The 20921-nt window shown below is 42.6% G+C and overlaps 1 protein-coding gene across 7 annotated transcripts in view; it reads right to left on the reverse strand.

Moving 5' to 3' along the window:
• The window catches only part of nktr (natural killer cell triggering receptor), a 220321-nt gene that overhangs the window by 68042 nt on the left and 131358 nt on the right, over nucleotides 1-20921 (reverse strand). For 6 of the 7 annotated variants that reach the window (XM_070881738.1, XM_070881739.1, XM_070881736.1 and 3 more), the window contains 2 exons: nucleotides 19124-19168; nucleotides 18208-18295 (listed from right to left, as the gene is read on the reverse strand). In XM_070881738.1, coding sequence (XP_070737839.1) covers nucleotides 18208-18295; nucleotides 19124-19168 — 133 coding nt within the window. Of the gene's footprint in view, nucleotides 1-18207; nucleotides 18296-18760; nucleotides 18789-19123; nucleotides 19169-20921 lie in introns of those variants that run through there. The other variant, XM_070881741.1, reaches the window with a different exon arrangement.

A 20921-nucleotide genomic window follows, 5' to 3' on the forward strand; every position in this document is an offset into this window, starting at 1 on the left:
CTTATATGTTTCTATGAGTAGGGGATGGAATCGGTGGCAAGAGTACAGAGACAGCGGCATGGTCTTCCCAATGATTAACTGACTGCTGTTTAGGATGTTGCTCAGTACTGTGTTAAGCTGAATAATCATGCTGCCAAAGCTGCAATCAGACTGAAGGCCTGAGAAACAATGGACTCTTTTTCTGTCTCTGCAACCTCACTTCCCCTTCTGCCCACTTCTTTCTCCCCCTCCCTCATTCCACTTCTCTACTCCCTTCTGCTTCTCCCTCACCTCTGCTTGCTGCTCTGCGCTTGCCTCTCCCCCATTACCTACCATAACTTTTGTTTTTTTTCTCTCGCCTTTATTTTCCTTCCCTTTTGTTTTCACCCTCGTCTCTTATGTCTGTGGAACCCAATTCTTCTCCCGTTTCCTGCAGTGTACAGTGTGGGGAGAAATAAAATGAAGGAATTGTGAGGGCCACAGCAGCTAACTGGGAAGTGGGATTGGCAGCAGCTGATGGGGAAACAGGATCAGCAGATCAGGAGCCTGGCCCCTCACCATCTCCCACTTGGACAGATCACATGCCCAACAGTTTGCAAACCACTGCTGATACCATGAAAAACAAACATCTTGGTCAATGTTCATCACAATATTTCTTGTGTTCCACAGTGCTGTGTTGGTTTCAACTGCTACACTGGAACTCGCACATGACAGGACATTACCTCGGAGTGCTGGTGGAGATTAACAAGATGAAATGGATGCAAATGCCTTATTACTGCATATACATGTCACAGAAATCATAGCATAAGCAGCTCATTACTATTTTGGTCAGTTTATCAGTCTATGCAGAATTTGTCGCTTGCTCACCTAAAAGCAAATTAAAATTGCTGTGCAAGACACACCTGCATCTATTCACAAAACATAATGAACCAGCACCATCAACACAGGCACGGCGGGCTGAATGATCTACTCACCTCCTGAAGCTTCTACGATCTATGTATTCTTGCAATTTGAAAAATAAAACTGGAGGTAGGATATAACTTACAGTAATAGTAAGAATTCCCATGCCCATGAAAGAGAAAGAATAATCATCATTGCAACAGTGAGTGATCTCCCAGCGAGCTTGTCAGGACAATAGTTATGACTATGTAACCGTTAACAAGCTTCATGACAGTTTAGAATTTATACTCATCCCAAAGATAAGCTAAACAATGGAATGTTTCCATTTCCAGCTGCGATATCACATAGGCTCAGGAAAATTAATGGGGAATGTCACAGAATACATGCCATCTTTGACTTGTTCTGCACAATAAAACATTTAAATTATCTGTGTGACTGACTGCTAAGCTGCCACACTGTCACTGTAATCTTACAACCACAGGATCTCAAACAGCTGGATTCTGCCAGGTAAAGCTCTTATGGCTTTCAGAGAGATAGAAGCGTAGAATAATACAGCACAGAAGGTCATTCAGCCCATCGTGCCTGTGCCGGCTCTTTGGTAGAGCTATCCAACTAATCGTATACCCCTGCTCTTTCCCCGTAGCCCTACACATTTTTTCCCTTCCAGTATATATCCAATTCCCTTTTAAATGTTGCTACTGAATCTGTTTCCATCACCCTTTCAGGCAGTGTATTCAAAATCACAACAACTTGCTGTGTAAAAAACTGTTTCCTCATGTCGCTTCTGGTTCAACTTAAATCTGTGTCCTCTGCCACTGGAAGCAGTTTCTCCTCATCAAAACCATTCATGGTTTGGAACACTTCTATCAAATCTCCTCTTAACTTTCTCTGCTCTAAGGAGAACAACCACAGCTTCTCCAGCCTCTCCACATAACTGAAGTCCCTCATCCCTGGTATCAGTCTAATAAATCTTCTGCACCCTCTCCAAGGCCATGACATCCTTCCTAACGTGTGGTGCGCAGAATTGAACACAATACTCCAGCTGAGGCCTTATCAGTGTTTTATAAAAGTTTAGCCGAACTTCCTTGCTTTTGTACCCTGTGCCTCTATGAATAAAGCCGAGGAGCCCATATGCTTTTTTCTTTAAAGCAGCTTTCTCAACTTGTCCTGCCACCTTCAAAGATTTGTGCGCGTGCACCCTCAGTTCCTGCACCCATTTTAAAATTGTACCATTTAGTTCATATTGCCTCTCCTCATTCTTCCTACCAAAATGTATCACTTCACATTTCTCGGCGTTAAATTTCATCAGCCTCATGTCTGCCCATTTCACCAGTCTGTATGTCCCCCTGAAGTTACTACCAGTGTTAACTACATTTCCGAGTTTTGTATCTTCTGCAAACTTTGAAATTATGCCCATTATTAATGATCTGGATTTTGGGGTTGGGGGACACAATTTACAGATGATACCAAGATCTGTGTGAGTGTTAGAACTGTAGAAGATGCTCGTTTGCTTCAGGCAGATCTTAATATGTTGGGAGATTGGTCTCAAGACTGGAAAATGATGCATAACTAAGATAAGTGCAGTGTTATGCATGTGGGATGGGCAAATGCTCAACCTTCATACACCCTCCAGGGAAAGGCATTAAAGATGATGGAGATTGCAATATTTTAGCATTCTAGTGCATTCATTCTTAAAGGTACGAGTAATGCCATGCCGTGATAGCTAGAGCAAATAGGGTGTTGAGGTGTATCCATAGGACAATTGAATACAAGATGAGACGTATTGTTTTGTCCTTGTATGAGACCTTAGTCAGGCCGCACTTGGAATACTGTGTCCAGTTTTGGTCTCCTCACATTGTGTGTGATATTGAGGCTCTGAATAGGGTGCTGAGGTGGGCCACTAGACATGGGCTGGAAATTCGTAAAATACCGCTATCACTGGTTTTTTGCAAAAAAGAAACACTATGATTTCAAAGTGGAAAATTCAGGAAAAAGTGGGAAAAAAATCTGCCATGGGAAAAATCGGCATTGCATGAAGATTCGCGGCGCAAACCGTGACTTTTCTCCTAGGCCGATACCGCTGAGAGTTGGGCCTAGGGAGGGGGGGAAAATAAAATGTTTTCCCACAAAAACACACAAAAAAAAAAAATCGCAAAACATTTACAAGATCCTTTTCTCGTGAATCACTGCAAAAGAATTTAAAAATAAACTTTAACTTACCTTTTTTGCAGGTTTTCATACCTACCGCCATTGCCAAGGGCTGCACCGACAGTTTTTCCTCAGCGTTTTTTTTTAACGCTAACTACGGGTCACCGCTGTGACCAAACTTGGGCGAAAGCGCTTTTTCCAGTCTTGCACGCTGGCAGTCCGCTCCCCAGCAGTACTCCAAAACCGCCGGCGGAAGACTTTAGGGAATTTTCCGCCGCACCATTTTCCGCCCAAAACGGCGAAATCCCACTGAAAAACGTGGCAGAAAGCTGCTGAAATTCCAGCCCTAAATTCCAAGTCTAAAGCATCTTGGTGATCAAAATAGGTTAAAAAAGTTGGGACTCTTTACCTTAGAGCTACGTAGACTTAGGGGGGATATGATTAAGATTTGTAAGATAATGAAGGGAATAGACGGTGTTCCAGCTTACAGTTTATTTCAATTAAATAGGTTAGGCAGGACCAGGGGTCACAAATTTAAGTTGTATAAGGCTAGATCTAGGTTAGATGTCAGGAGGAGGTGGTTGTTTCTCAGAGAATAGACCACTGGAACAAGCTGCCCTCTCGTGGTGGATGCAGACTCGCTGAATTCCTTCAAGCGAAAGCTGGATTTGTTTTTGGCTGCGGCGGCGATCACCTCTTACTGAAGGTGGGTACTGCAGGGAATTTAATGGCTGGAGTGATCTCCTGGACTAGTTTTGATCGGCGAGATGGGTCAGAAAGGAATTTCCCAGATTTCCTCCCCCCAACTTGGCCTGTTTTTTCCCCCTCTCCAGGAGATCACATGGTTTCGGGTGGGGTGGAGTGTATATGTTGTGATACACAAGGTATCGCAATTGTGTGGGACAGGCTCAATGGACCAGAGGGTCTTTACCTGACTGTTATTGCTCATATACTCAAGTCCAATAAGAGCAGTGGTCTTAACAGCCACTCCTAAGGAACACTACTCTGCACACTTCCCTCCAGTCTGAAAAACAATCGTTCACCACCACTCTGTTTTCTGTCCCTTAGCCAATTTTGTATCCATACTGACACTGCCCCCTTTAATCCCCGGACTTTAATTTTGCTAAAAGGTCTATTATGTGGTACTTTGTCAAACGCCCAATACACATCAACCACATTACTCTATCAACCTTCTCCATTACAAAGAACTCAATCAAGTTAGTCAAACACGATTTGCCTTTAACAAATCCGTGCTGACTTTCATTTATTAGCCATACTTTTCTAAACGCCAATTCATTTTATCTTGGATTATTGTTTCCCCACCATTGACGTTAGATGGTTCAGTGGGGTATATGTTTTGCATAAAATCAGAAAGATTCTAGGTTCAATCTTTGCTCTGAACTGAGTTAGCTGATCGCAGGACGATGGTGGGAAAGTTATAATTGGCCCGAGTATCCTTGGAAGTTGTTTCTAAGGGAGAGGATGTGATGAAGGACATGCTGGTTGGTTGGGGAAAGGGCGAAGAGAACTGCACCTGCAGAAAATAGGACCTAGATTCCTGACGCATCTTATGTTGCACTGGGTTGTGTTGACTTCAAACATTAATGTCTCAGCTCCACGTGTACAGACCACTATCTTTGGAAGTGTTGGAGGAATTAGCAGATGAAATTAATTCAAATGACTATCCAGCGACTCTTGCTAACAGTACATGGGTATGGGTGTCAGGTGAAGACAATTAGATTTGGCAGCGATGGCTCCCGTAGAGACAGGTAGTCAATGCTCACTGTTCAGGCTTGCACAACAGGCTTGGTTACTTGAGTGAGGGACCGAAAGCGTGGAACCACATCCCCATACATGAAGCATCACTTTGTAGTGACTTTGGAGAAGGATGGAAAAATCAATGGGCAACTTTGTGGGAAAGAAAACACAATATAATTCAAGAACACATTGGCCATTGAAGTCCAGGCACACAATTAGCTATGGCCTATTACCATTGCACTAACTTTTCAGGATGCATTTTTGGGGCATGTAAAACATAATGTCTCTTCCCAAATAAATAATTTCAACTTCAATTAATTAACTATAGATAAATTCCAACCAAGAGGGGAACACCATACTTTTATTGAAAAAAGGCCACCAATAGCATAAAATTATAACTGCATAATGTGAAAAAGGACCCTCAGTGAAACAAGATTCACTTTTATTATCTCCCAACGATTTTGGAATATTTGGGCTGTTGTGGTGAATATAAGCGATGACACTCTGAATTAGCTATGAGGAGCTAAAGACTTAGGCAAATAATGTGAGACAGTCAAATTAGCACACGGAGAAAAATGATAAAGTCACTGATTACATTTACAGCTCTCTAACGTGGTCAGTCTCTGTAACACCTCTAAACCACTCCTCCCAAACATGCCAAAAGGATGTTGAAGCTTCTTACAATGTTTTGTAATCACAATTTATAGAAGGGGAGTCTCAATGAATGGATTATTTCAAAAATCTGTGTTACACTATTCCGAAAATGGCATAAACATTCGTAACAGAATATTAAGAACAAGTGAATTTATATTTCAATTTCTGCTGCTAAAGAAACATCGTATGGAGATTAATCCCAGGATTTCCAGTGGATTTAGGCTTTCCTTTGTTTCTAGGACTAGCGTTTTAAATAAATTCAGCTCACAGAACTACATAGCTTTTACGACATGGAAACAGGCCGTGTGGCCCAGTCAGTCAGTTGTGGTGTTTATCTGTCACATGAGCAGAAGTCCTTATCCCATGTGCCCCCGAGCCCATATTCCCCCGCTGCTCCCCGCCACCCCCCCCTTCCTTCAACCACATATCTAAATGTTGGCTTGGCTCAAGCACTGTAGTGCTGAAAAATCTATTAAAGTAATATTGCTACTCAGATTACAGTCATATTAAAATATGTACTACCCAGAACAATTTCTTCCCTGGTCTTCCTCCGCCATTTAAAAAAAATTTGTATTTGCATTAGATTTCCTAAAATATTCGAATTTTAACATTTATTCTCATTTTAAGATTCAGTAACATTCCAACCCATTTTGTTGCATGTCCACTATGTTCCCATTCAAGATTAATCTGAAACTCACCCAAGTCTTAAAATTGATTTACAAAAGACCCGTGGAACCACCTTGATCTGATTACCCCATAGCTGTGAGCAGGTCAAACTCTGACTTCATGTTTCGGGCTGATATTCGACAGGCCAAACGCCTGATAACGGTGCCACAGGAAGCTGAATGCTGCCAAAATGAGTTGCTTTATCAAATGACGCTCAACTAACTCCATTCGCCAAGCAACGCAACAGGTATTTCAAGCTCAGACATTACATACCATTTCAATCCTTGACATAAACAGGTCACATACACGCACACTTGTTCTCCTACTCTCACAGCAGTGTCCTAAGCACAGTGCTACCCCCATCTCTAATTTTAATCTTTACAACTACATTTTTGTTACAAATTAAAATCGAGTACACAATACTTTAGTCTGCGGCGAGTGACTTCATGGGTTGAGGCAGCTTTTTAATATTACAAACTTTAAGTTCAGGGACTATTGTACAACCGTGATAATTCCAGTGAATGTTGTTAGGTCCATGGTCATTATTTGCAATTTCCATGACAGGAATTCATATTACTTCACTCAGGGCCTGAATTTGTACTAGCCAAATCAACAAGCAGGATAACTGAATGCACTCATATGTGACCAAATGACTTGCAATACATACATACTTTAAGGGCTACCCAAGAGAATTGTAGTCCAACTAGCCATTAATAAAAAATATGAACAGTTGATTTAAATAATTCGCACTAATATTACTCTTGCTCATTTTGCTCTCAACTTCCTACTCTTTGTAAAATTGATGCCTTTGGCACTACAAAGGAGTACACCACTGGCATTATCTATTCAAAACAGTCCCTCTATCAATTATAGGCAACAGGATATGGAAATTTTAGAGCCCTTAGAGATTAGCTTCTCAGTTTTTTTTTAAACATCTGAAATGAAACTTTTTCCCCTCAACGAAAGTTAATCAATTAACAAAACCTGGGTTTATATAATTTCTTGGTAATGAATTCATTACAAGAAGGAAAATAAAGACAATGTAAATGAATTCAGATGCATATGATAAAACAACCTACCTTTGTGTGACAGATGCAAAATAAAGATATAGTGAGGTGCCATTCATCTCATTTCATCAAGAAAGATGGTGGTTAAAGTGCAACAACATCAGTGATATTACCCAAACCCAACAGAGAATGGATATATCCAAACACTGAATAATGGAGATGGCAGACATGCATTCGAATTCCTTATCTCATTGGGGGAAAAAATTCTCGGCATTTTCACGATTATCATTTCCACTGGGAAAGCTGCAAGTAGCTAAATGCATTTTAAAACAGGTTTGTGTCAATTTGGGCACATCAAAGAAAAACTATACATGCATTATAAATACATTAAGGGGAAGCTAGATATACATGAGGGAGAAAGGAATAGATGGATATGCTGATAGGGTTAGATAAAGTAGGGTGGGAGGAGGCTCGTGTGGAGCATAAACACCAGCATTGACCAGTTGGGATGTTTCTGTGCTGTAAATTCGACACAATTCCTCACCAGCTCTCTTTTCCCCTTTCTGATCAGCGGGGAAACAGATCGCCTTAATATTACATTCTACAGTTATTTAGGCTGTAATTTGCTTTCGTTTTTAATTCTCATCAGTTGAGCCTCAGTTAAACATAGACATATAGAAACATAGAAAATAGGTGCAGGAGTAGGCCATTCGGTCCTTCGAGCCTGCACCGCCATTCAATGAGTTCATGGCTGAACATGCAACTTCAGTACCCCATTCCTGCTTTCTCGCCATACCCCTTGATCCCCCTAGTAGTAAGGACGACATCTAACTCCTTTTTGAATATATTTAGTGAATTGGCCTCAACAACTTTCTGTGGTAGAGAATTCCACAGGTTCACCACTCTCTGGGTGAAGAAGTTTCTCCTCATCTCGGTCCTAAATGGCTTACCCCTTATCCTTAGACTGTGACCCCTGGTTCTGGACTTCCCCAACATTAATAAGAACATAAGAATTAGGAATAGGAGTAGGCCAGCTAGCCCCTCGAGCCTGCTCCGCCATTCAATAAGATCATGGCTGATCTGGCCGTAGATTCAGCTCCACTTACCCACCCGCTCCCCATAACCCTTAATTCCATTATTGGTTAAAAATCTATTTATCTGTGATTTGAATATATTCAATGAGCTAGCCTCAACTGCTTCCTTGGGCAGAAAATTCCACAGATTCACAACCCTCTGGGAGAAGAAATTCCTTCTCAACTCGGTTTTAAATTGGCTCCCCCGTATTTTGAGCCTGTGCCCCCTAGTTCTAGTCTCCCCGACCAGTGGAAACAACCTCTTTACCTCTATCCTGTCTATCCCCTTCATTATTTTAAATGTTTCTATAAGATCACCCCTCATCCTTCTGAACTCCAACGAGTAAAGACCCAGTCTACTCAATCTATCATCATAAGGTAACCCCCTCATCTCCGGAATCAGCCTCGTGAATCGTCTCTGTACCCCTTCTAAAGCTAGTATATCCTTCCTTAAGTAAGGTGACCAAAACTGCACACAGTACTCCAGGTGCGGCCTCACCAATACCCTATACAGTTGCAGAAGGACCTCCCTGCTTTTGTACTCCATCCCTCTCTCAATGAAGGCCAACATTCCATTCGCCTTCCTGATTACCTGCTGCACCTGCAAACTAACTTTTTGGGATTCATGCACAAGGACTTCCAGGTCCCTCTGCATTGCAGCATGTTGTAATTTCTCCCCATTCAAATAATATTCCCTTTTACTGTTTTTTTTCCAAGGTGGATGACCTCACATTTTCCGACATTGTATTCCATCTGCCAAACCTTAGCCCATTCGCTTAACCTATCTAAATCTCTTTGCAGCCTCTCTGTGTCCTCTACACAACCCGCTTTCCCACTAATCTTTGTGTCATCTGCAAATTTTGTTACACTACACTCTGTCCCCTCTTCCAGGTCATCTATGTATATTGTAAACAGTTGTGGTCCCAGCACCGATCCCTGTGGCCCACCACTAACCACCGATTTCCAACCCGAAAAGGACCCATTTATCCCGACTCTCTGCTTTCTGTTAGCCAGCCAATTCTCGATCCATGCTAATACATTTCCTCTGACTCCACGTACCTTTATCTTCTGCAGTAACCTTTTGTGTGGCATCTTATCGAATGCCTTTTTGAAATCTAAATACACCACATCCATCGGTACACCTTTATCCACCATGCTCATTATATCCTCAAAGAATCCCAATAAATTAGTTACACGATTTCCCCTTCATGAATCCATGTTGCGTCTGCTTGATTGCACTATTTCTATCTAGATGTCCCGCTATTTCTTCCTTAATGATACGTTCAAGCATTTTCCCCACTACAGATATTAAACTAACCGGCCTATAGTTACCTGCCTTTTGTCTGCCCCCTTTTTAAAACAGAGGCGTTACATTAGCTGCTTTCCAATCCGCTGGTACCTGCCCAGAGTCCAGAGAATTTTGGTAGATTATAACGAATGCATCTGCTATAACTTCCACCATCTCTTTTAATACCCTGGGATGCAGTAAGGAATCACAGCAGATACATGTAAGAAGAGTAGGGGCCATCGCCTGGGTTCCTTTTAGGACTGAAGTGGTATATCGGAACAGCAACCACTAAAATTAAACTATTAGAATTACATATTCCATAATTTAATACATTTTACTTTAAGGATGCAAGCTTAGGATCGGTGTGAAAAGCTTTCTGATTTTTAACAATGCTGAACATGTAGATTAGTTAAGGAAAGCCTGCACGGATTTGATAAAGGCAAATCGTGTTTAACCAACTTGATTGAGTTTTTTGATGAGGTAACAGAGAGGGTTGATGAGGGCAATGCGGTTGATGTGGTGTACATGGATTTCCAAAAGGCGTTCGACAAAGTGCCACATAATCAGCTTGCCAGCAAAGTTGAAGTCCGTGGAATAAAAGGGACAGTGGCAGCATGGATATGAAATTGGCTAGGTGACAGGAAACAGAGTAGTGGTGAACAGATGTTTTTCGGATTGGAGGAAGGTACACAGTGGTGTTCTCTCGGGGTCGGTACTAGGACCACTGCATTTCTCGATATATAATGACTTGGATGTGGGTGTACAGGGCACAATTTCAAAATTTGCAGACGACACAAAACGTAGAAGTATAGTGAACAGAGGAGGAGAGTGACAGACTTCAAGAGGACATTATTCAGGCTGGTGGAATGGGCCGACACGTGGCAGATGAAATTTAATGCAGAAAAGTGTGAAGTAATACATTTTGGTATAAAGAATGAGGAAAGGCCATAAACTAATGGATACAATCCTAAATGGGGTGCATGGGCAGAGAGACCTTGGGATATATGTGCATAAATTGTTGATGGTGGCAGGGTAGGTTGAGAAAGCAGTTTAAAAGGCTTATGGTATCCTGGGCTTCATGAATAGAGGTATAGAATACAAAAGCGTGGAAATTATGATGAACCTGTATAAAACACTGGTTCGGCCCCAACTGGAGTATTGTGTCCAATTCTGGGCACCGCACTTTAGGAAGGATGTGAAGGCCTTAGAGAGGGCGCAGAAAAGATTTACGAGACTGATTCCCGGGATGGCAGGACTGACATATCAAGAAAGACTGGATCAACTGGGCTTGTATTCACTGGAGTTCAGAAGAATGAGAAGGGATTTCATAGAAACGTTTAAAATTCTGACGGGTTTTGACAGATTAGATGCAGGAAGAATGTTCCCAATGTTGGGGAAGTCCAGAACCAGGGGTCACAGTCTAAGGATAAGGGGTAAGCCATTTAGGATCGAGATGAGGAGAAACTTCTTCACCCAGTGAGTGGTGAACCTGTGGAATTCTCTACCACAGAAAGTTGTTGACGCCAATTCACTAAATATATTCAAAAAGAAGTTAGATGTAGTCCTTACTACTAGGGGGATCAAGGAGTATGGGTGAGAATGGTCTCCCCCTGCACCTATTTTCTATGTTTTTATGAGGGACTTCAGTTACATGGATAGACTGAAGAAGCTGGCATTGTTCTCTTTAGGGCAGAGAAGATTGAGAGGAGATTTGATAGAGGTGTTCAAAATCATGAGAGGTCTAGACAGAGTAGAGAGAAACTGTTTTCACTGGCAGACGGGTCAAGAACCAGAGGACCCAGATTGAAGGTGTTTGGCAAAAGAACCAAAGGCGACAAAGGAAAAAATGGTGGAGGCAGACCCGATCATGGCTTTCAAAAGGGAGTTGGATAAGTACCCAAAAGAAAAAAAATTGCAAGGCTACAGGAAAAGGGCGGGAGTGGGACTAGCTGAAGTGCTCTTGCAGAGAACCAGCATGGGCTCGGTGGGCTGAATGGCCTTCTTCCGTTCTATGATAAACATGCAGTGTAAATTTAGAGTCAAGGCCTGACCTAACTCCACAGTAGAATGGAGTGAGATTCCCTGAAGTAAATAGTCTCGCACACTGCATTAGTTTGATACCACATGCAGTATAAATTCAGCGCGGTGTTGTACCTGGTTTGCACAGTCTTTATGAATGGCATGGGCAGCGGTGCTGGGAGTATGGTCATTAAGTTTGTAGATGACTAACATCTGTGCATGGGTTAAAGCAGGAGAGGAGTGCCATCAAATGGAAAAATATTTAAATGTTCAAGAGGAGTGGGCCACATAATGACAAACGGCATTTAAGTTGAATAAATAGAGTGGCATGCATGCTGATAGGGCCAACACAGATTACATGCATCATTTGCAGGGAACAATACTGAACGAGATCGAGAGAAAAATAATCTAGCTTTGATTGTGTACAGATCACTGAAGATTCGTGACCAATGTAGAGAAGCTGTAGCTTAAGCCAACAGGGTAATGGGATGTATTAATAGAACTATTCAGTATAAATTAAAGGATGACATTCTGTCACTATACAGTTCGCTGGTCAAACCACATCTGGGAGTACTGTGTCCAGTTTTAATCCCCCACATCGTGGGTGATATAGTGGCCTTGGAAAAGGTCCAGAGGAGAGCTACGAGAATTATTTCAAGCTCAAAGAATCTCCAATTTAGATAGGCTTAAGGACCTTAGAGCATCGTAGACTTGGAAGTGACCCGATAGAGGTCTATAAAATAATTGATGGGCTGGATAGCGTCCCTAGTGATAGATTATTCCAGTTCAACAGATTGGGAGAACCAGGGGACATGAGTGTAAACTGTGTGAGAGTAGGAATAGACTGGATATTGGACGGGTCTTCTTTCCCCCCCCCGCCAGAGTGTAGTGAGCCTCTGAAATACGATGCCAGCTGGTGTGGTGGGTGCTGACTCTCTGCTTTGCCTTCAAGGAGCTGGACCGGTTGCTGACTAGGGCAGAGATCACATCGTATAGGTCAGTGTCTTCATAGACTAACACTTGGTCCGTGTGATCTCCTGGACTGGTTTCGATTGCCTGAGGAGGTCAGAGAGGAATTTTCCAGAGTATTTTTTTGCCCTTATTGGCCCTGGGTTTTTTTCTCTTCTTTTGCCTCTCCCGGGTGATTACATGGCTATGGGGGGGGGGGGAGGAGAAGTGATAGGTACTGTTCAGCCAATTTCATATGTTGGTATGTACAAAGTTATCAGGGGTCTGCTAAAAAGTGTTGGCCTAAGGTCTGGTTTTGTGGGGAACAGCGGTCCTCCAATTCTTAGTGACCATTCTTCAAGTGTAAATGTACACACAGAGTGCATACAGGCTATTTCTTCAAGGAAGGCATCACTGAGGCTAAGTCTGAAACTGTCCTCACTTGCGCTTGCTCCGACGGAGATCAAGGCCAGCACACAGTGTCATGAATCCCAGCTGATTTCTCAATCCTCCAAGGCACAGATGAGATCAATTAATATGATACATTCTGTAGCTCAAACCTGGGATCGTACTGGTGTGTATGGCTCAAGGCCGCACTTCACAAAAAGCCATCTGATAGCATGATAGGGGCATTTTTGATCACTCCAAAGAGAGAACGGTCTACCTGGGCCTATGCTCTCTGAAGATTAGAAGAATGAGAAGTGATCTCATTGTAACATACAAAATTCTGAAGGGGATTGACAAGGCAAATGTTGAGAGGTTGTTTCCTCTGGCTGGAGTGTCTAGAACTAGGGGGCATTGTCTCAGGATAAGGGGGCAGGGCATTTAATACTGAGATGAGAAAGAAGAGGGTTGTGAATCTTTGGAATTTTCTGCCCCAGAGGGCTGTGGATGCTGAGTCTTTGAGTATATTCAAGACTGAGAGCGATAGATTTTTGGGGGAATCAAAGGGATTTGAAGATCGGGCAGGAAAGTGGAGTTGAGGTCGATGATCAGCCATGATCTTATTGAATGGCGGAGCAGGCTCGAGGGGCCGTATGGCCTACTCCTGCTCCTATTTATTATATTCTTATGTATGCAAATGAGGTGAGTAGGTCAAACTCAGTATCTCAGCTGACTGACTCAAGGCACGAGGAGGCTGAATCGAAAGACATTAAAGTCTTTACAAAGTTGACAAGGATGATACCAGAACGGAGAGGATATACCTATCAGGAAAGACTGAACAGGTTGGGGTTCTTTTCTCTAGAAAAAAGGCTGAAGGGTGACGTGATAGAAGTCTTTATGAAAGGGTTTGATAGGGCATATGTGAAGATGATGATTCAATTAATCTAGAGCCCATAAATAGAAAATAATCACCAATAAATCCAATAGGGAATTCAGGAGAAACTTCTATACCCAAAGAGTGGTAATAATGTGGAGCTCGCTACCACAAGGAGCAGTTGAGGCAAATAGCATAGATGCATTTAAGGGGAAGCTAGATAAGCACATGAGGGAGAAATGAAATAGAAGGTTATGCTGATAGGGTGTGATGAAGAGGGCGAGAGGAGGCTGTACATTTCTTTGCTGTACATTCTATGTAAAATATCAATGTGTCTTTTTAAAAAGATACCTGAAAACCAGAACATGTGCAGCTTGCCACATTATTTTTGGGGGGATTTCGGAGTTTCAAAGGTTTGATCCGGCACAGGATTGACGGGTCGAACGGCCTCCTACGTTGTAACCATTCTATGATAATTTAATAATGCTGTTGTAACTTCAATTGAAGTAGAGATATTGCAGCATCTTTAACTCAGTGTTTCTAGACATCTAATTGCTTTGTCAGAACTTCTGAAGAACATAGTACCCAGAGTAACAATATAAATGGAACTCTGAAGTGGCATAGAAATATGACAGGTTCTTTAGAATAACGCAGTTCTAAGTCTGCACTGCCTGATACGGCAGTGGATACAGATTCAATAATAGCCTTCAAAAGGAAATTAGATACATACTTGAAAGAGAAAAAGTTGCAGAGCGATGGAAAGAGTCAAGGGAGTGAGACTAACTGGATTGCTCTTTGAAAGACTCGATGGCCTCAACAATCTTCTTCGGTGCTGTCATAGTCTATGATTCTATAACTCCTGACAAATTATACCATAGCTCTACATTTGTCTGCCTGGCAAATATTAAGTTATACATTCAAGACAACTTATTTAGTTTCCATGGGAAAATTAACAGAAATCAATCCCAAGGCACCCGCAAAAATCCAAGCTAACCCCAAATAATAAAAATGATGATGCAAGGACATCGACCTGAAATCTAAACTCTGTTTCTCACTCTCCATAGATGCTGCCTGACATGCTGAGCATTTCCTGCTATTATTTATAATAAAAATGTAACTTGATTTCTTCAGTCATTAATGAGCTGGTGTGTCTAAATAGACAAAACTGAGAAATGCTACCCCCAAACACCAGTAAAAATTCCAGAACTTTTGTTAATAAAAATTAAATCAGTCGCCTACATACGGTGTACGTATAAAATGCATGGCTAAGACATAACAGAACTTTGCAGTACTTTCCTTACTCTTGGAATGACAAATATTATCCACACACTATAGGCATATATAGCCTACCATGGTTGTGAGGTATACACGTGCCTGCCACACACAAAATAATTTTGCAGTAGGTTGCGCTACACTTGTCTCCGATTCCAGTGTATAAATTTCCAGGACCTGAACCATTGGGATAGTACACTTTGGCCTGGAGTTAAACTAAAGTTAGCCAAGATCAACTCTTCTCCCTCCACCCACTCTGATAAAAAGTAGACTTACGTAGAGTTGCGGGAATGGATGGGATGCGATCGTAGCAGATAGACAATGCACCTCATTCAAAGAAAATTCTAATGGGTAGGTAATATATCCTTCATTCTGTATCCTCTGTGCATCATATGAGCTTGTCAAAGCCTTATAAAATGAAGGAGCAAGGATGTTTCATAGAAACATAGAAAATAGGTGCAGGAGTAGGCCATTCGGCCCTTCTAGCCTGCACCGCCATTCAATGAGTTCATGGCTGAACATGCAACTTCAGTACCCCATTCCTGCTTTCTCGCCATACCCCTTGATCCCTGGATTTGGCCACCTAACTCCGCAAACACCAAGTGGAACCTCGGACCTTCCTACGCTGACCAGCTCAGTATTATGCTATGCAATGCTTTTTCCACTGAACATGATCATATCCTAACTCGCACTAACTCCCATGCACCCATCACCCCTTTACTCGCTGACCTACATTGTTTTCTCCTCCAGCTCTACAACCCTCCAAGAACTCAGCATTCCTCCAACTCTGGTCTCGAGTGTATCTCCCACCTTCCACTGCTTCACCATTGGCGGCCGAGCCTTCAGCCGTCCAGGCCCCAAGCTCTGGAATTCCCTTCCTAAACCTCTTCCAACTCTTTCTCCTCCTTTAAGGCACTATTTAAAACCTACCTCTGACTAAGAATTTAGCTACCTGTGCTAATATCTCCTTCTTTGCCTTGGTATCAATCTTTATCTGAATACATTCCTGTGAAGTGCCAGGGATATTTTACTATGTTAAAAGTGCTATATAAATGCACTTTGTTGTTCTCAATAAGGTAATTGGCAAAGATTTTTTTTTGGGGGGGGAGGGGGGGGGGGAATTGTAGGATACTACAGAAGGATGGGCAAATAGCCCCACCTCATCAGAACTTATCCTTGTGATCTGATAGAAAGATGCACTTTCTGCGCTCCTAAGTAACGTTTTGAGCATGGTCACGGAGTGTCCTGTCAAGGAGTGATCATATTATCACAGCTAATGAAAAAAAAACTTAGAAGTGTTGGGGCTTGACACTTAATAAGCACATCGAAAGTTGTACTGATCATGTCAATTGTTCAAGTGCCAAGCCAATTGGCTGGAAAAGTGATCTTTACAGCTAAATTGTAGGAAATCAGAGGTCAATTTTGATATGTTCCCAACAACAGATTGGATAGAGACCCAGAAAAACAGGTAAGTATTTACCCAGATTCAAAGAAATGATGCACATTAATATTGGGATGCAGTACATTAAAGAAAAAGTTAATTTAAAATAAAATTGAAATGTTATGGGAGAAGAAAATAAAGAAACACCAGAATGACAAGAATGTTAAACGCTCTTAAAAGTTTGAGAAAAGTTAGATGTATAGGGCCCAAGTTTCCACACGATGAAAAACAGGTGCCCCTCTGAGCTGGGCGCCCGTTTTTCGCGCCTAAAACGGCGCCTAAAAAAAAACTTGCGATTCTGGAGCGCCCTGCAGCTCCTTGTCTGCCTGGCGCGGCGCCCAGGGGGGCGGAGCCTACACTCGCGCCGATTTTGTAAGTGGGAGGGGGCGGGTAGTATTTAAATTAGTTTTTTTCCTGCCGGCAACGCTGAGCCTTCTCACTGTCTCCTCCCCTCCTCCCCCCCCCGCGGGAAGAACGGGCGCCTCCCCCCCCCCCCCCCTGCGGGAAAGAACGGGCGCCTCCTACCCCCCCCCGCGGGAAGAACGGGCGCCTCCTCTCTCCCCCCGCGGGAAGAACGGGCGCCTCCTCTCTCCCCCCGCGGGAAGAACGGGCGCCTCTCCCCCCCCCCCCCCCGCGCGCGGGAAAGAACAGGCGCCTCCTCCCCCCGGCGGGAAGAACGAGCGCCTCCCCCCCCCCCTCACCGCAGGAAGAACGGGCGCCTCAGGCTGACTGCAGCATTCTCCGTGCCTTCATACAGGTAGGAAGATGGTTTATTTAATCTTTTCTTTGCTTATAAATGTTTATTCAGGTTGGATTTATTTGTATAATATTTGTAGAAGTATAAATAAGGATTTATTGTAGAATTTAATGAGTTCCCTTCCCCCCCCCTCTCGTTCTGGACGCCTAATCTGGAACCTGCGCCTGATTTTTTAATGTGTAGAACAGGTTTTTTCAGTTCTACAAAAATCTTCACTTGCTCCATTCTAACTTAGTTTGGAGTACATTTTCACTGTGGAAACTTTGAAATCAGGCGTCAGTGGCCGGACACGCCCCCTTTTGAAGAAAAAAATTCTGTTCCAAATTAGAACTGTTCTACCTGACTCGAACTGCAGAAAAAAAAATGTGGAGAATTGCGATTTCTAAGATAGTCCGTTCTCCACCAGTTGCTCCTAAAAATCAGGCGCAAATCATGTGGAAACTTGGGCCCATTGAGTTAATATTGCAATTACAGGATTTTATTGTCTGATATTGGGGTTTGTTTCACAAGCTGAAAAAAATATGAAATTCTCGGGAGCAGTCTATGGGTTAAATACCAGCCTGCATGTTATGTTATGTACCTAGGACTGGATTCATCGCCATGAACCTATCATTCCTCCTCCACACCTCCTGGGAGAGGTAAAAGCACACAGACAGCTGTAGCCAATTCAGGAATTCTCAGTCAAGAATTCCTCTCCCAGCCCTCAAAAGCAGTAAGGCAGGTCAGGGGAGTGGGGGTAGTATCTGAAGCTAATGCATTATTCCTTTAGATCTGGGCAGTGTGGGAAAAAAAAACTAATGTTGTTTGGCATCTTTATGTTTTAGAATAACTGCACAAAACTGCAGCTTAACAAATAAAGAAACAGGCACTTAACGTGAATCGATGGAATGCAAAACTGGAAAGTTTTATCCCGTCCCAATAATGTGAGAGACTCGATAAAAATGCAAATTACATCTGCAGGCATTGATGGATAGCCATCTTTCTGATGAATGGCACTTCCCTACACGATACTGGTAAGATAACTGAGAGTCATACTCACATGAAGAACTGGGAACCATTGGTATCTCTTCCTCTGTTTGCCATTGACAACAGGAACTCCCTGTCGTGTTTGAGCACAAAATTCTCATCTGTCCAAGAAAGGAGTAGCCGGTCAGCTTTGAGAGGCACCATGGGGCAACTGTAGTCTATTTGCCAATTGCACCAACAACAGAGTAACAGCCTTGCTTTAGGCCTCACCACAGCTTTACACTAAAATATTGTGTTGAGGAGGAACACAAATTTCAAATTCTTTTACATTACCAGTACTGAAGCTAATGCACTAATTGCTCTAGGTGAGCAGTTTAATTTTGTCTGTGTGATGTCTGTCTGTGTGTGAGATCGAGAGAGAGAGAGAGAGCGAGAGCGCAAGAGAGAGAGAGTGTGTGTTTCTGTTTGTGAGAAAGAGTGTGTGTGTGTTTTTTTTCTTTTAAAGTCTGCAAGCAATAAAGAAAATCTGACCATCTATTCCATCAACTCACTGCCAATAACGGTACTTGCTGGGGAGGGTGCAAGGGAGTGTGTTTTAATTGTGTTACTTAGCTTTTTTTTCTTACCTTTTCATTTTGCAAAAGATCACATTCTCTATAAATAAAAGAATATGTTGAAAGTTTTAGGCAGGATGATAGGTTTTCTCATGAATAAATTGCCTAACCTCCATGCTGCAAGTTGCGAGCTTACTGCATAATAATTTACCTTTTAATTCACTTTTTTTGAAGTTAACAGTGAACACGCTAAGAAACAATTAGCCCAAATTCATGCATCTATTTTGTGCATGCAACATTTCAAGCACTAGCTACATGCAACAGGTGAGGGAATTAAAAGCAATGCTATTCACGTATTGTTAGAGGGAGTCTTCTATTTAGTGAATCAACAGATTAAGTTGGGCTTTGAAATGAAATTTAAAAAGATGTCGCTACCTTCAAAGTATCCGCCATAAATAGATTCTCCTCCTCGTCCATTACCTAAGAACCACAGGTGTGTAAGTAACACTATGCTCCACAATGAATGTTTCTATACAATTGACAAAAACATATTATGCAGGAACGAAGCAGCAGATTAGGTTAGGTCAATATCCTCTCGTATCATTTTTTTAGTTCACGTTGACAGATGGTAAGAATGCCGTGACATTTAGTAGGCTGTAAAAGATCTTCAGTTCCGGAAATCTCAATTCAGCTTTCAGTTACACGATAACACACTGCCGAAAGTGCTTCCCAAATCTGGCATTCTTACACTAACAGGTCAGAAGGAAGGTTAAGAGAACATCAAATGAACGAGGCTGTAGGCATGCTTTACTAAAGCAACATTAAATCCCACGCCCCTTCCCAAAAGAATGTCTAATCCCATCACCAGTGGAAAATGCATCATCTTCCCCTTCGTTTCTTGAGCACATAACATGCATGCAAATTTAAATGAACCCTACTGTATAAATGAAAATAATAGTTAGCAAACTTGTCATCTTTCAAACATTCAATGTTGTCAACGTACCAGGTTAATGAAAATGTATACTCTGTTCAACAATGTCACCATTAACAATGACATGGCTTGCTGCTCAAAAAAATACTGTATGAAATAACGGCACAATACAAAGAGGGGTGCAGGAACAGAGAGACCTGGGTGATCACATACACAAATCTTTGAAGGTGGCAGGATAGGTTGATAAAGCTGTTAAAAAATACAGGATCCTTGACTTTATAAATAGAGGCACAAGTGTACAAAAACAAGGAAGTTATGCTAAACCTTTATAAATCTCTGATTAAGCCTCAGCTTTTTTTTGTTCATGGAATGTAGGCATCACTGGCGCCTTCTTGAACTGCTGCAGTCCATATGGTGAAGGTTCTCCCACAGTGCTGTTAGGAAGGAAGTTCCAGGATTTTGACACAGCAATGATGAAGAAAAAATGATATACTTCCAAGTCAGGATGGTGTGTGACTTGGAGGGGAACTTGCAGGTGATGGTGTTCCCATGCGCCTGCTGCCCTTATCCTTCTAGATGGTAGAGGTGGCGGGTTTGGGAGGTGCTGTCGAAGAAGCCTTCGCTAGTTGTTGCAATGCATCTTGTAGATAATACATACTGCAGCCAGGGTAGTCCAGTTGTGGAGGGAGTGAATGTTTAAGGTGGTGGATGGGGTGCCAATCAAGTGGGCTGCTTTCTCCCGGATGGTGTTGAGCTTCTTGAGTGTTGTTGGAGCTGCACTCATCCAGGCAAGTGGAGAGTATTCCATCACACTTCTGACGTGCCTTGTAGATTGTGGAAAGGTTTTGGGGAGTCAGGAGGTGAGACTCTCACCGCAGAATACCCAGCCTCTGACCTGCTCTTGTTGCCACAGTATTTATGTGACTGGTCCAGTTAGGTTTCTGGTCAATGGTGACCCCGCCCCCCAGGATGTTGATGGTGGGGGATTCGGCGATGGTAATGCCGTTGAATGTCATGGGTTGGTAATTAGACTCTCGCTTGTTGGAGATGGCCATTGCCTAGCACTTGTGTGGCGCGAATGTGACTTGCCACTTATCAGCCCAAGCTTGAATGTCGTCCAGGTCTTGCTGCAGGCGGGCATGGACTGCTTCATTATGTGAGGATTTGCGAATGGCACTGAACACTGCGCAGTCATCAGCAAACATCACCACTTCTGACCTTATGGAGGGAAGGGCACTGATGAAGCAGCTGAAGATGGTTGGGCCTAGGACACTGCCCTGAGGAACATCCTGCAGCTGAAGT

The sequence above is a fragment of the Pristiophorus japonicus genome, chromosome 5, assembly GCF_044704955.1.
Source record: "Pristiophorus japonicus isolate sPriJap1 chromosome 5, sPriJap1.hap1, whole genome shotgun sequence".
Taxonomy (NCBI): Eukaryota; Metazoa; Chordata; class Chondrichthyes; family Pristiophoridae; genus Pristiophorus; species Pristiophorus japonicus.